The sequence below is a fragment of the Mus pahari genome, chromosome 6 (genome assembly GCF_900095145.1).
Source record: "Mus pahari chromosome 6, PAHARI_EIJ_v1.1, whole genome shotgun sequence".
Taxonomy (NCBI): domain Eukaryota; kingdom Metazoa; phylum Chordata; class Mammalia; order Rodentia; family Muridae; genus Mus; species Mus pahari.
This window is the reverse complement of record NC_034595.1, coordinates 2,855,651-2,871,538: the sequence shown is the minus strand read 5'-3', so window position 1 is coordinate 2,871,538 and position 15,888 is coordinate 2,855,651. Positions and strand designations below refer to the sequence as shown.

The 15,888-nt window shown below is 40.2% G+C and overlaps 2 protein-coding genes across 4 annotated transcripts in view; one reads left to right on the top strand and one right to left on the bottom strand.

Annotated features, from left to right (window-relative positions):
- Nucleotides 1-4,301, bottom strand: part of Invs (inversin) — a 143,566-nt gene extending 139,265 nt beyond the window's left edge. For all 3 annotated transcript variants that reach the window (XM_021200447.2, XM_029539492.1, XM_029539491.1), the window contains exons 1-2: nt 4,148-4,301; nt 827-956 (exon numbers count right to left, since the gene is read on the bottom strand). In XM_021200447.2, coding sequence (XP_021056106.1) covers nt 827-932 — 106 coding nt within the window. In that variant the 5' untranslated portion in view covers nt 933-956; nt 4,148-4,301. The remainder of the gene's footprint in view (nt 1-826; nt 957-4,147) is intronic.
- A 224-nt stretch (nt 4,302-4,525) lies between these two features.
- The window catches only part of Erp44 (endoplasmic reticulum protein 44), an 82,249-nt gene continuing 70,886 nt past the window's right edge, over nt 4,526-15,888 (top strand). Inside the window, exon 1 of the mRNA XM_021199999.2 lies at nt 4,526-4,740. Coding sequence (XP_021055658.1) covers nt 4,684-4,740 — 57 coding nt within the window. The 5' untranslated portion in view covers nt 4,526-4,683. The remainder of the gene's footprint in view (nt 4,741-15,888) is intronic.

The following is a 15,888-nucleotide window of genomic DNA, read 5'->3' as shown; positions in this document are numbered from 1 at the left end:
AATTCTGGAAAGTTTTTAGCCATTTTGGATTTAATTCTGTACAATATTCATTTTGTGCTAGAACAAAATGTTCTCCCTAGAAACTTAAATACTTTGACTATACTGTATAGTAAATTTATCAAGTAATGTTTGCTTTATCCTAATCCATTTTGTGAACCTTCAGGATTTAATTTCTTTCTTGTCCAAGCACTGGAATAAAATATAACTACTGTTATATTTTTAAGTGTTTAAGTGTATTACAAATTTAAATGATCAATAAACTCCCTAAGAACAGAGTTGTTTTTATTAGTTTGCTTTCTTTGTTATTTGTATATGTAACCATGTACATGCAGAAGCCAGAAGTCAGCACTGGGTGTCATCTTCAATTGCTCTCTACCTTTTTCCTTAAAAATAATTACATTTATATATTCATTTGGTATTTGAATGTGTGTGTGTGTGTGTGTATGTGTGTGTGTGTGTGTGTGTGGTATAATACCCAGGCAGTAGTCTGAGAACTTGCAGGAGTTGTTTTTCTCCTTCCACCAGGTGGGCCTCAGGAATCCAACTCAACTGCTCAGGCTTGGCAGCAAGTAACTTTACTTGCTAAGCTATGTCATAGGCACTGAACCTTGAGTTCATCAATTCAGCCAGGCTGACCAGTCATGAGTTGTAAAGATCCTCCTGTTTACCTCACATCAGAACTGGCATTACAGATATACCACACTGGCTTCTGCTCTGGTGCTAGGAATCTCAGCTCAGGTCCTCATGCTTGTGTGGCAGACAACTTTACCAAATAAACCATCTCTCCAGCCAAACACAGCATCTAAGTTTACAGGGGACTGCTTACCAACAATGAGTCTCTGAAGGGCACCTTTATCTCCATTAACTGCAGCAGCATGAACCTGAGATGCTAATGAGGACCCCATAGAGAGCACATCCTCTGATATGTTCATAGTTTTCTCCACAACCCTAGTGACCTGAAACAGAAATTGAGTACAGTGAGTACAAGCAGAAATACTTCCCAAACCTGTCTTGTGAGTGTCAAATATGATTTATTATAGATATTTAAATAGGACTTAAAAACTCACTCCTGCTTCTACAACTGCTGACATGGCAAATTAGATGGCTTTTGTATAACTTGCTTAACTATAGATTAGAAAATTGGGCTCTTTAGAGATCTATCTCAAGGAATGAGAAAAGACGACATTTCCATTAGGCATAGAGTTTAAAAGTCGCACTGACTTCTAAGGTTAATACATTCTAAGGTAATGTGATTCATACAATACTTGTTGAGGTTAGACAGCGTCCTGCTTTAAGTTACTCCATATTGTTTTCAGCCTGTGCCTTGTCCTGAGACACTCCACTTTATTAGCTGCTTTTGAACTCTTTTTTGAGGGCAGATGATGACTGTGCTCCTGGATGGAAGTATACAATAACTCCTGCCCAGCAACCACCCATGAAGCACAGACCGATAAATGACTTACTCCTGAAAACAGAGAGGGCGGCATCCTATAACGTTTCCAAGGTATACGGAGACCATGGAAAGATATGAGCATATTAAAATCATATCAAGGAAGCCAGCCCCAAGGACTTATTGGACATGTCAGACCAAGGGTGGGTTGTAACTTCTTTACCATGGAGTGGAAGACACCTAGCAATGCTGGGGCAATGACCCCCACCCAACTATCTTCTGAGTTCTAGTGTATGTGTGCACCAAGGACTGGCAGGCATAGTTCTCAACTCTCCTTGAGAGTCAGCTGGGTCCCTGGATGTTGACTTGGCCTATTTGACTGCTATCTGCCCATCCATCTGTTAACCTGTCTGGACCCGAATCCACTGTTCCTGTTCTAATCTTGTTCTGTCCTCTTGTTTCTGCAGCCAACTACATCTTTGCCCTCTACCCTGACTCTCTTGTGGTCTGGTTTGAACAGCGAACAGCTTGCTCTATAACTGTTTTAGGGTTGTTACTTATCAAGACAGAATATGCTTGAATTTTTGATCAGTCCACTTCTGAAACCTCTTGCACCGTCATAGCTTTTTTACATTGTATTTATTCTATAAACTACATATCTGCATATTTACTGTATGCCATTTTGATATGAGAGTTAGTAATAGTAATTGAGATCAGAGTAAACAAACAAACAAAAAAAAACCTGCATATACCCTGGCCAGATTACCAAAGTAGGTGGGATTAGCTAGCAAAAGGCTACCATTGGAACCATTGTGATTTTATTGTCATTTACTAAAATCTGACATTGTAGAAAGACTTAAACATGCTTCCATGTTTCTGACATAGTTCTTTCGAAACTGACAAGGATTACTGAATTGTTCTAATTTAGAAAATAGTAAATTATAGTAAAGGTTAGCTTTTCATTTAATTTGCTGACAATGTGAGTAAACATGCTGGCAAAAAAAAAATACAGAAGATGGTGTTGGGAGACACTTCTGTTTTGTCTGAGCATGTCTGACATGGTAGAATGAAGAATGTCATGTAGGATTGTATCAAAATCACTTGAGAGACTACAAAACAATGAGTGAGGTAAAAGTAGGAGACTACATTTGAGTTCCTGATTCAGTTGTGTTAATGATCAGTTTGTCTTTAGATCTTAGTAAATTTAAAAAATTAAAACAGGTAACTATGTTTCTTTATTTAAAAATTAGAGTGCCAAGTATTCTAGGTACTGTTCTGAATTCTAAAACATCATTGTGGATCCAACTTGAACAGAGTTTTAGGCATGCTAGACCACAAAAAAAAACTTGTTTGCTACTTTGAAAAATGTTAAAATAGTTATTTCTCTTTAATAATTATATTGCTTAACCACAATTTTAGCAGTCAGCACAGTAATAGGTATTCAGCTGGTGCTAAGTGAAAGCTCTGAAATGTCATAGGGTGAGTCTCAAGTCCAAAGGGTAAATCAGATCAAAGTTCAGCTTCATGGAGTAATGAATTCTGTTCTTTTCTTCCTTCCTTTCTTTTTTCTCTGTTTCTTCTTTTTTTAAAGATAGGGTCTATTTAAAGGCTAGGTTGCCTGGGAATTTATTATGTAGCCTTAAACTCCTGACCCTTCCACCTCAGCCTCTCAAGTGCTTCGAGTACAAGCATATACCACCATAACCAATCCTACTGTTTATCAATTTCTTATTTTAATGAAACTTGGGTTTGGTCAGAGAATGTGATGAATGTTAGTTACATTGATAAGACCACTGCCTTAGGAAGTAGTGGGTTTAAGTCTTGTCTCCACTACACTTTAATTTTGTCTCCCTGGGAAGCCATTCCTCTAGGTGCTGCTGCTAGTTCTTCGTCACTGTCTTCATCATTGCTTCCTCCTCCTCCTCCTCCTCCTCCTCCTCCTCCTCCTTCTTCTTCTTCTTCTTCTCCTCCTCCTTTAGCAGAGATGCTAATTTCCTTGCTGTCCCCACCCCAATAGATAATTTTTTATAGAAAGAAATTAAGGCCACTTTGTTAGGGCTTTAAAATGTATCATCATCATTAAATAATTATAAAATAAGCCTGTGCAATAAACGCTCTAATTACTACTATGCAAACGTAGAGGTGCTGAGTTCACACACAGAAAAAGCAATACTGGTTAGGAAGAAAGATTTGGTGACTGTGACAGATGTCAGGGGAATCAAATGTGAGAAGTGGTGACACTTGAGATGGCAAGTCAGAAAGAAAAAGTGTAAGGCCATCTCAGGCAGCAGGAAGGCTGAAGCAAAGAACTGGAGTAGGGAGAATCACAAACGAAGAATGCCTCCTAAATAGTGTTGATGTGACTAACTTTCCAGGCACATGGATCTAGCTGGATGTTCACAGAAGATTCTGGAAAGCTACCATACACCAAGTTAAATTCCTTTACTACTTGGTTAGTTCGTAATTGTACTGTAAGTAGTGGTCAAGGCCACTTAGGCACAGCGCGCTTTCCCATCCCTGTTTCTCTTCCTTTCACGGACCCTCTGAAACAACCCTGGGTAAGTGATTGACCGAAGTCCCAGTGGTGATTCTCCTTATATAACGGAGGAAGTAGCGCAGAAAGAAGAGGCAGCAGCTTGGAGGCCAGGGATGGAGGCTCAGGCCACACCTCAGATCAGGCGGGCCAAGAAAACGCAGCAGCGGCCCGGGGCGGTGCTCTCCATCGGAGACGCCGATGCTGGACCGCTTCCTACTCACCCGTGCCTCCAGGACTGGCGTCCCGGGGCCGCCCCAGGAGGCACAACCCTCACGGGGCCGCCCCTACCGCCAAGCCAGGCCACTGCGCCCACAGGAACAGACCCCAGGACACTAGACTCCAGGAGCTCTGAAGAAGTAGCCTGGGGCTCCAGGCCGCACAGCCCTCTGGGAATTGTAGTTCCCGTCCCCGGAGGCATAGAGGTACGCGGTCCCTTCCAATCCCGAAGAGCCCCGCGCACAGTCGGCCTGGCCGTCCTGGGCACAGGGCTTACTGGGAAAGAGAGTCCCGGCTCTCCGATGACATGGTCAATGAAACTACAATATGGACTACATTTCCCGACGTGCTTCGAGATGGGCAGGACCCGGAAGTGAGGGCGTGAGAGGCCTCTCTGGAAGTTGTCCCGGGTGTTCGCCGCTGGAGCTCCGGGTCGAGAGGACGAGGTGCCGCTGCCGCCGGCCCCGGAGCCCAGCCCTTTTCTAGCCCGGTCCAGTTCCAGCCGCCACCTCCTGACCCCGCCGTCGACCCCGTCGTTACCATGAATCCTGCGGTCTTCCTGTCTTTAGCCGACCTCAAATACTCCTTGCTGCTCCTGGTGAGTGTATGTCGGGGTGACAAACCCTCCGCCTGTGTCCCTGAGCGCCTCCCGCCCTCCGCGAGGGGGAACCGTGCAGCCCCCTGCTCGCCTCGACTCTCCTCTGCTGGCGAGGCGTGCACCCCCGGGCACTGCCTTCCCTTTGGCCGTTCTTTGGCTCCTTAAGCCTGCGGTCCACGAGGCCTGCGAAACGCACAGTCAGGGCTTGGAACCTGCAAATAGGAGAATTCGCCTTGGGGGAGTGAGTGATCCGTGGGAGGGAGGTCACCGCCGAGGCCCCTGGAGTTCGTTTCAGTTTTGTGGACGTTGAGGACCTGCTTGGGGCACCAGAATCCTAAGGGACCTAGGGTACCCCTAATGTTTTCTCCCACACTGAGATGCGTGTGAAGCCGACAAGTGTTGGGGTCGTGTGAATCTCTCACTGGATCCTTGAAACCGGCTGGCAAAGCCCTCTGTTGTGGCTTTATGTGATTGGTTGGAAACCCGGAACTGGAGACTGGGAGACTAGGAATTTGAAAAGGTGGAGGATGTGATTATCTGACAGGCTCTGCTAGAGCCTCCTGCTAGCCCTGTTGCAACCTCTGCACCCTCGAAGCGTACATAAATCTTTGTCAGTGCTCTGGACTGGAGAATAACCCGCTCTCCTGCATACCTAGGTGCTTGGTGCTTCCCTGCCTGCCCAACACCATCCCATCTTAGAAAAGAATCTTTCCCCAGTTCTTCATCTGAAGTGTATCTTGAGTGTGCAATTTACTTGGCCTCTTCTTAAGGTCAAATTGAGACAAAAACTGAAGGTCTTAACTCCATATGTAAAAATGAGAGGAATTAAATTGGACTGTAATGACAGTATTTGAGAATACTTGAATTGTGGTAGATTCTTAGAAAGCTAAGATTAGCATCATTGAATATAAATTACTTTCTTCACAGCTTAAGAATAATAATTAACTTGCAAGAAGCTGTGTAGTTGGTTACAGGCGAAACTGAGTCTAGAAATAGATTCCTTAATTTGTAGTGTGTATTCCCCCCTATCACATAAAAAGTTTAATGTCTGTGCTTAAAATACTTTTCATTCTCATTATGACTTGAAAGCCATTTAAAAAAAAGCTATATATAATACTCTGCTTTTTTCAAAATAAAGTAGTGTAAACTAAATGAAATGAAAATAGTTCTGAAGGCTACAGTTGTGTATAAACGAGGCCACATATGTCTTCTTAGTACTTGTAAGTATACAGCAGTAAATTACTTCTATATAGATGATCTCTCTTCTCTCTCTCTCTCTCTCTCTCTCTCTCTCTCTCTCTCTCTCTCTCTCTCTCTGTGTGTGTGTTTTATTATGTACTGTGGCACCTTCTAGAACTGTTGCAATAATAAGAGGCCAAATACTTTTTAAGGATACCAATTACTAACCTTTTTCTCAGTCTTAAAAAGAGTTGTCTGTTAGAATTTTTAGGTGACTGAGAAGTTCAAAGATCAACATTCTTAAGAAATTGAAACATTGAGACATTTCTGTAGGAAAATGCTAATAGAGCTAAAGTTTAAGCATGGGAACATTTATTTCAAAGTAACACTTTTTCTAGAGAATTTATCAATCCTGTTAAATATCTAAATGAAGATTTCTTCTCCAATAAAGCCTACATTTTCCTAAAGTCTAGTTAAAAACACATTGTGTATTTATCTTTCCAAGCAAAGATAGATGATAGGACCAGAAGAAGCATAGAAGCCATTTCAGAGAACTCCTGTGAAGATTAATGGTCTGGAAAGCAAGGCCTCAGAAGTTCTCAGAGACCAGAAGTACAAGTCCAGTTAGATTCAATGTGAACACAGTATTTGCTTACTTAGTTCTAATAATTGTAAGCTAGTCTTAAACTAGTTTAGCAAATATTCATAGAGCATTGGTCAAATCTCAACAGTGTGTAGCCTGTCTGACTGCTAATTCAGTCACAGTGACGGAACCTGCTTGCTCAGTATCCCACCTGTCTAATGAATAATCCTCTGAGTTCCCCTCAGGCTTCAACGTGATGCCTTTCACAGGCAGACATAGAAAACTCCAGCTCCCATTTAGCTTAGGTCATCATTTTTCCCTTAAGTGGTTGGCTCTCAACATCCATATATCCCTTTACCATAGTAAGAAGTGCTCTACCTCAGTTTTAAAGACCCACTAATACCTTCTTAAATATGTAGGGATCATAAAATAATAGCTGAAGTTATAACACTAAATTTCAGGAGTCAAATGACAATTTTTTCCCCTTATCTCAAAAGTATTCTATGGGGAAAGAAGTATTCTAGACTACATCACTCTATGCCTTAAAAGCCTTTCTGCATGGGCACCAAACCACAGACAGTGTGATAACTATTGCATTGAGTGCTAATTGGCCCTTTCTCCTGTGTGTCAGAGACAATGTTGGGATTATTCAGTTGTATTACCATGTCTGACTTTTAAACTTTAGTTTAAAGATCTTTTTTATATTTTGTTTGTTTACATTTCAAATGATATCCCCCTTCCTGGTTACCCCTCCACAACTTCCCCATCCTCTCTTCCCTCTCCCTCCTCCCCTTCGCCTTTATGAGGGTGCTCTTCCACCCACTCACCAACTCCCACCTCACTGCTCCAGCATTCCTCTACACTGGGGCATCAAATCTCCTCAGGACCAATAGTTTAAAGAATTTTAACTTAATTACTTTATTCTTTGACAGTTTCATATATGTATATGTATAGTATGTTCCAGTCATTTCTACCTATATTATCTGCTCTTACCTTCTGTCTCATTTCTTCTTTCTAAGAAGTTTCCTTTCAAATAAAATGCCTTTTAAAAAGTGTGTGTGTGTGTGTGTATGTGTGTGTGTGTGCGCATGTTTGCATGTCTGTGTTTTTCTGTATGACTGTATGACTCACTGAGTTAAGGTTGGTTGAATGAGCATGGCCTACTTTTTGATGGGCACACCACTGATGAAAATGACACCCCCTCCCCCAGCAGCCAATACCTACCCTAACCCTGAGGGAGTGCTGATAGACTCGGCCTTGTGCAGGTTACCTTAACAGCAGTGAGTCCATGAGTACAATAGCCTTTTTTGTGTACATTTGACATCTTTTTGTGGCATACTACCTTATTCTTCAGCTCCTACAATCTTTCCATCCCTTTCCCCACAATGTTTCCTGAGCTTTGGAGGGGACAATAGATGCCATTTTTAGACATTTAGGACTGACTACTGCTCCACTATCATTTATGATTGGCACTTTGACCAGTTATGAGCCTCTGCATTAACTGCTGCCTTCAGCTTTAAGAAACTTCTCTGAGGAGGGCTCGGAGCAGCGCAAAGCTATGGGTATAAAGCAGAGTATCAGAAGACAGCCTGGCATGTCCATTTAGTAAACCATGATTTTTTGGAACTTACTCCGCAGCCTAAGCTGCCTGGCTCGGGAGCCTCTGACCTTCCCAGCCAGTGGCTCTTGACCAGGTTCACAATGCCGGCACTTGACTTTTTATGGAGGTTTTGGGGATTGAACTTAGGCCTCTCACTGCTTGTGCTCCACTGTGTAGTGTTCTCAGATTACCATTGTTTCTATTCTTTTCTGCTGTTACAAATAGTTCTGCAAACATTAGCTTATGTGTATATAGTTTTGATAGTGTATCTTAGAGATAGATTCCTGTAAGTGAAGTGAAGTTGCCAGTGGTCAAAAGGAAATGGACAGTATTGGAACTTTATGCATGCTGCTGCTGGATGTCGTGAAACTTCACCATATTAGTGTTTTGCCATTATGTCATCTTTCCAACAATGTAAAAAAAGTTTTCTATAGTCTTCTCAGAACAGGAGTGGGTATTCCATTTAACTTGTTTCTTCTAATAGGTGTTTGAAGTTTTTCTTATTGTGTACAGATGATTTGCATATTCTTTCTGTGTGAAATGTCTTCCTGACTATACAGTTATTGCTCTTCCATTTCTCTACTGAATGCACACACACAAATATGCACACACAAGTGCACATGTGTACTTGAGTACATGGACACTGACTCTTACATCTGTGTTAGATTATGTGGTGTACCTAAGGATAAGAGGTGCCAAAATACACTTCTGAAAAAAAAAAAATCAGTCTGAATTTAGTAATAGTTAATATTTGTAAAAAGCCTTAGAGAAGATGTTCATTGCCACAGTTGCATAAAACTTTGAAACTGTATGCCATGGTATTAAGTCCCTTTCTGGTAGTTCAATCTTTTGATGTGCCATGATTTATTTACTTAGCCTTTTCTCAAGATACTTAGGTTATTGGTTATTTTGTTTTACAAAGTTTTACATTGTACAAAAGATATACATTGAAAGACATTCATTACAAATCTCAAAATTGAGCCTGTAACTGTATTTTATGGGTCATGCAAATGTGTCAATCTAATAAGAGAAATCTAATTTGAATTTACAATTCTTTGCTTATGAGCAAAGTTGAGTCTTTTGCGCGCGCGCGCGCGCGCACGCACACACACACACACCCCACGTGTATGTGGGGGCCAAAGGGTAACCTCAGTTGTCATTTCTCAGCCACCTACTTCTCTTTTTTGAGCTAGAGTCTCCTCACTGGCCTGAATATTGCCAAGGAGGCTAGGCTGGCCAACCAGTGAGCCCAGGGCTTCTTTTATCTTCACCTTTGCGGTGCTGGGATTGCTATCATGTGCCATGTCTTTGTGGATTCTGGGCTTCATCTAGGTTCTCACTTCATTTTCTGAGCTGTCTCCCTAGCTCTGCATCTTTTCTGTTCATAGTATATATCCTTTTAAAACTTGATAACACTCCCAATGATTGAGAATAAATGTTCTAACAAGCTGTAAAGAACAATTGAAGGTGTTCATTCATGTGAAAAATGGATGTCAGGGCATCTACATGCAAGTCTCAGCTCTCCCATTTACTGAACACTATAATCTTGGATAAATAATATAAACAAAAATATTAAATCTAGAAGATAAACAGATTGGGCATGATAATTCTGTAATTTTTTTATTTGTCGAATCTTGCTTTCAGAAAGGATAGTCTTCTAACTTCCCCTAACAGTAGACATTTGGTTTGTACTTTCCTAAAAAAAAAAAAATCTGCAAATATTTTATTTAGCAAGTTGTTGGATTATACTATTCACCTCATTTTCTGTTGAGAAAAACATGCATAGCCATAGCTTTTCCAGCGTGGAATATCACTCTGCTGTTTCATCTAACCAAGGAAGTGATTAAAAGCAGTTTGATTTTCTCCAGCATCTGTGCTAGTCTGCCTTTGATTCTGAAGTGGCAAACTGTCTTCATCCCAGGCAGTAGGAGCTTTGTTTATCAGTTGATAGAATTATCATTTGAGTGCCTATTTTCCATTTGCTATGAAAGAGATAAAGATGCTTGGGATATATGCCCTTTTTTCAAGAAACCCGTGCTTCACTTAGAGAAAGGGGCTGTGTGTACATAAATAGAATATCAAAAGCAAAGAGAGATGCCCAAGGCAGTTGGTACAGACCGGCCACAGACCTTGCTTCTCAGAAGAGTGGGTGAGTGTCGATTAGCCTCATGTTAGAACTGCTGAATCAGAACCTGCAGAGTAAGAGTAAGTGTACTTGAATGCTTAAATGTATGTTAAAGTTAGATACAACTATAGACATCTGTAAGAAACAAATTATTTTTTCAGTGGTAAATCTCCAGCTCACTGTGAAAGAAGAATTTGAGCATTATCTTGAAGAGGGAAATTTCATGGGGTAATTTTTAGTCTTCAGTGGAGTGAAGAAAAGAGATTTCGTCTTTTAAAAGCATAATTAATCTTTTATATGAATTGAGTACTTGTGTATTTTGTTGTTGTTTTTTAAGAATTCTTGCTGTCTTTTTTGCTGACATGGCCAAACGTCGAATTGATCCTGAAGCAAGTAGCAAACATTAACAGTTCCTTACAGTTCATCATTAAGTTAGAAGAGAAATGTAAAAAGTCATGGTCTTCAGTGGATTTGAATGAGCATTCGGATGATTTCATTGAAGAGGAATAGGAAAGCATGCCACCTTGAAGGTCTTATGTAAGATCCTGGATCTTAGTCTTAGTTTTCCTGATAAGGACTGAGAAAAATCCTAAGTGCTTTGCAAGTCCCTGCTTATGTTGTGGCTCTTCAATTTCTCCAACCAATGATTTTAATCATCATGTAGAATTAATTACACATTATACTTGCTCTTAATTTTAAATGTTTAAGACAAGACTATAATAGAGAAAAACATTGAAAAAGACCCAGGAAACTTCCCAAGAAGAACATTGTAGTGTTTCGTGTTTTGTGTTTTTAAAAACTAAGTAAACTATGCCTCATAGTAGATTGCCAATGATTGTTCCATTTCTTAAGATGATCATACTCTGGAAGGAGACCTTTGATAATTGAACTTAAGAGATTTTTGGAAAAATGTCTTTAGAAATCATAAGAACTTTTGGCATGTGGCTCTAGCATTAGTGTCTTATTTCACCTGATAGGAAGTAACTTATAATGGCTGAAGGTATAGTTATCAAGTTGTACTGAACATAAACATTCACTAAAGTTAAATAAAGCTTGTACTCCCCAGTCATGGGAGCTACATTTAAGGCAAATGGCTACTGTATTGAATACTGTACATTATGGAGACCCATGTACTTGAACCAGACTGGGAGGAGGTAAAGAATGAAGAAAATGACTCAAACAGTATCTCTAATGGGTGTGGAAATTGTTAGGGCTTTTCTGTTCAAGGGGCAGTGATAAACTGGAAGATAATAATAGTCTTATCAGCGTAGATTTGGATTTTGTTTGTTAGGGTGTTAGGGAAGTGCTAGAAATAAAAGTCAGCAAGAATTTGAGTCTTAATATAAGTTCTCATCATTTATAAAGTCATTTTGTCACTGTCCTTGAGGCATTAATTGTCTTATATATTGAGTAGGATTGAATAGACCATGAACCTCAACCTACCCCAGTTCAAGAGCAGTGAAACTAACTTTGGGGTTTGACTGTCTGCAGTTTATCTCCATGGTAAAAATCTCATATGAGGTCTATATCGTTAAGTGAGACTGTAGAAGAGATTTAAAATTTTATTTTATCACGTGACAGTTTCATACTGATAATGAATTTTGGTTATTTTCACACCTATTTCTCTTTTTTTTTTTTNAAAGATTGATTTATTTATTATATGCAAGTACACTGTAGCTGTCTTCAAACACTCCAGAAGAGGGCGTTAGATCTTGTTACGGATGGTTATGAGCCACCATGTGGTTGCTGGGATTTGAACTCCGGACCTTCGGAAGAGCAGTCAGGTGCTCTTACCCACTGAGCCATCTCACCAGCCCCCCCCTATTTCTCTTTCTTATCACTGTCCCTATTCCACTAGAACTCTTCTCAACAATTTCCCCTCTTCCATGATTTTGTGTGTGTGTGGCCTATTGAGTGGGAGGGAGAGTATGGAGCAAGGACAACTTACCTGTGGTTCCAGAACTGAAGAAAATGACACTCCCTGTCTCAACAACCAATAATTACCAGAGTCCTGCAGAGAGAGATGGAATCTCATTTTATCCATGGTGGACTGTTGATTGCCCCAATGTTGTGCAGGAGTTTTGAAGATAACTACAGCTGTAGTGAGTTGAGTGCAATGGGTATGCCATGTCTAGAAGACATCTTTTTGTTGAAACCACTCCTGGCTCCTACATTCTTTTTTCCTCTTCTTCTGTGATAGTCCTTGAGCCTTAAAGGGGTTGATAATCACTGTTCCTTTTAAGGATGAGTCCTCTACTATCATTTGTTTTTGACACTTTGACCAGTTATAGGTTTCTGCGTTAACCCTGCCCTCTGCAGTGAGAAGCTTCCCTGAGCAAGATGGGACACAGCAGTAATCTATTAGTATAAAAAGGAGTATTAGGCTGGAGAGATGGCTCAGCAGTTAAGAGCACTTGCTGCTCCATTCCTAGCCACCCATATGATGACTCACCTATATGATGGTCTGTAACTCCAGTTTCAGGGGATCTGATGCCTTCTTTTGCCCTCCATGGACACTGCATGCATGTGGTACACGTACATACCTGCAAACATATACAATTTTTTCATTATCTTAAAAGAAGTAGTATTTAGAAAGCAATTTCGACAGTGTGACCATAGCAAAACAATGGTAATATGTTTCCTCTTGAGACCTATGGTACCCATCACTTACCCACCATCATGGGCCCTTGACCAGCTTTACAGAGTGAGGCATGAGTTTTTCAGAAAATATTACTAAGAATGTACTTCTATTATATAGTATTTAATAAAATTATATATAAAAACTGGCCTTTTTATATCTTTTTTTTAACTGTTTACTTCAGAGATTAGAACAATATCTCTGTCAGGAGTTAAGTGTTTCATTTATTATTATTATTACAGTTTTGGGTTTTTTTTTGAGACAAAGTTTCTCTGTGTAACCCTGGCTATCCTAGAATTTACTTTGTAGACCAGGCTGGCCTCAAACTCAGAGAGATCCATCTGCCTCTGCTTTACAGCTGCTGGGACCACAGTCATGTGCCACCTTACCTAACTAGGAGTTAATATTCTAATTTGATCAATCTAGATGAATGTACATTTTTTCTTTTTTACTTGAAAATGGCTGGAAATTATGTGAAGTCATAAAGGTAGACTAGTATGTCTTAAAAGCAGCTTTCTGCCGGGCGTGGTGGCGCACGCCTTTAATCCCAGCACTCGGGAGGCAGAGGCAGGCGGATTTCTGAGTTCGAGGCCAGCCTGGTCTACAAAGTGAGTTCCAGGACAGCCAGGGCTATACAGAGAAACCCTGTCTCGAAAAACCAAAAAAAAAAAAAAAAAAAAAAAAAAAAAAAAAGAAAAAAAAAAAAAAAAAAAAAAAAAAAAAAAAAAAAAAAAAAAAAAAAAAAGCAGCTTTCTGATTAAAGCAAACTACTGCAAATGATGAATAAAATATGAAGTAGTCATGTAGAATAGCTCATAAATATGTCTGATTTCATATTTCTTACTCATTGGCTGTTTAGCTACTTCATTGTAGTTTAAGTTTTAGAGAAAATGCCATTTTAAAACACTTCACTACTACAGCATTGAAATTTTGTCACTGCTTAAAGAACAGATTAAAGTGTAACATAATGGGTTAGAGTTGCCCTTGAGTCAAGAGATTGGACATTTTCAGTTTCTCTGAGTTTTATTTCTGGAGTTTTGGTCTGAGTATAGCACAATATAAGGTGACAAGTTCGTGCCTCTGTAATGACTCTCAGGCATTCTCAGAGCTGAGAATAAAGGTGTGCTGATTATTGTTAAAGTGGTTTCACCTGGCACTGGGCCTATATCTTGACTACAACCTACACTTCTATTTCCTGTCACTACCTCTATTTTTCTGTTAACTTTTGAGGAGTAATATAAGATACTCTTTCTGACCCAAACGAGGTGGTTTGTATGTTCTATTATGATTTTATGAAACAAAGTGGTTAAGAATTCACCTCTTGTTTATTCATCTTTATTTCAAGTGTAATATCTTATTACAGATTGGCTTAGTTATTTTTTCTATTGCTGTGATAAAGCACCATGACTAAGGCCTACTTACAGAAGGAAGAGTTTATTGGGGGACTTCACAGTTTCAGAGGGTTAATTTACATGACCTTAACACAGGAAGCATGGCAGCAGGCAGGCATGGCTCTAGAGCAGTGGCTGAGAGCTGACTTTCTCACCCACAAGCATGAGGTACTGGAAATGATACAGGCTTTTGAGACTTTAAAACCTACACACATTGACACACCTCCACCAGTGCATCCACATCTCCTAGTCCTTCCCAACAGTTCTACCAACTGGGACCAAGCATTCAAATATGAGTCTGGGGCAGGGGGCATCTCATTCAAATCATACAAATGATGTATTCTCTAATAGAAAACTCTAAGAATGCCAGGAATAGGAAAGGTAGACATCTCAGGCAGGGGTCAAGTATGTATTAGGGGCTCATAAGTGTGAAATAACTGTGACAGTAGGCCATAAAGGAAGTAGGGAAATCAGACATTTGGATTTCTTTGTGGGAGCCTCTTTGTAGTCCAGGGCCAGTTTTGGATCCTTCATGTAGAGGCGTCCCAGCACTGAGGCAGCAGTATTGTCAATGACTGTAAGGTATCGGGTGTTGGAAGATTATATCATAGCTAAAAAGCATTTGACAAATGTGTGCTTGCTGTGTGTGTGTGTGTGTGTGTGTGTGTGTGTTGTTTGCCAGGGTTCTCTTTCTGCATTCCGTGTTGATCTGACTCAGGTAGAACTTACTAATTGCGTTGTTGGTAATATTTATTTCCTCAGCCTTGGCCCAGTTGCTTCTGCTGGACATAGGATTCTCAATCAAATAGTAGTGTCCTAGTAGTCTTAATTAAAAATATTCTCTGGGTATGGCAGGAAGACGGTCAGCATAAAGTGTGAGAAACATAGTGTTAGTAATTTAAAGTATTAAAAGATCACCTGACATGTTATTTTGACTCCTGATAGCAGTATACTTTATGGTACAGAGAAGCATAATGAAGAAAAAAATGTGCCTTCACTAACCGCTGAACACACTTTAGCCTATACCTTTCCCGTTATTTTGTTTGTATTTGTATGTTGCTTTAATAATTACTTTCCTGTTTTGAAAACTCAAAAGCTGGATCCTGTTTAGGCCTGGTTTGAAGAGGTAGATACTGACTCATAGAAATATAGAAACAAAGTGTTTTGTGGCAATGTTCCTGAGGAGATGTGACAAACATCTACTTTCCCCAGAAGACTTGCAGAAGACATGCCTGGGAGTATCTCTTCCATTCAGGCAGCATAGCTGGTCTGAGCATCTTCTAGGCAGCTCAGCTTGTCTTAGAGTGTCACCCTCAAGTAGCGCTTACTGCTTATATAAATTGGGGAGGGAGAGTGGGTTTCAGGAACGTCTGAAGCTTTTGAGCTAGTTGTTTGCTGTCTGAGTTTTAAGGATGTTATTTGTTAGATAGGATGCCATGTTATTTTAAAACATCCTGAGTTATAAGAAGCTTCCCACCAAGATGAAACGTTTTATCTCTGGGCAAATTTCTCTAGGACAAAAAGGTAGCCATGTGCATGAAGGTGATCATCCCCTAGCATTTGGAAATGATGGCTGCTTTACCTACCTAGTTATTTACTGGTTGAAGGTGATCATCCCCTAGCATTTGGAAA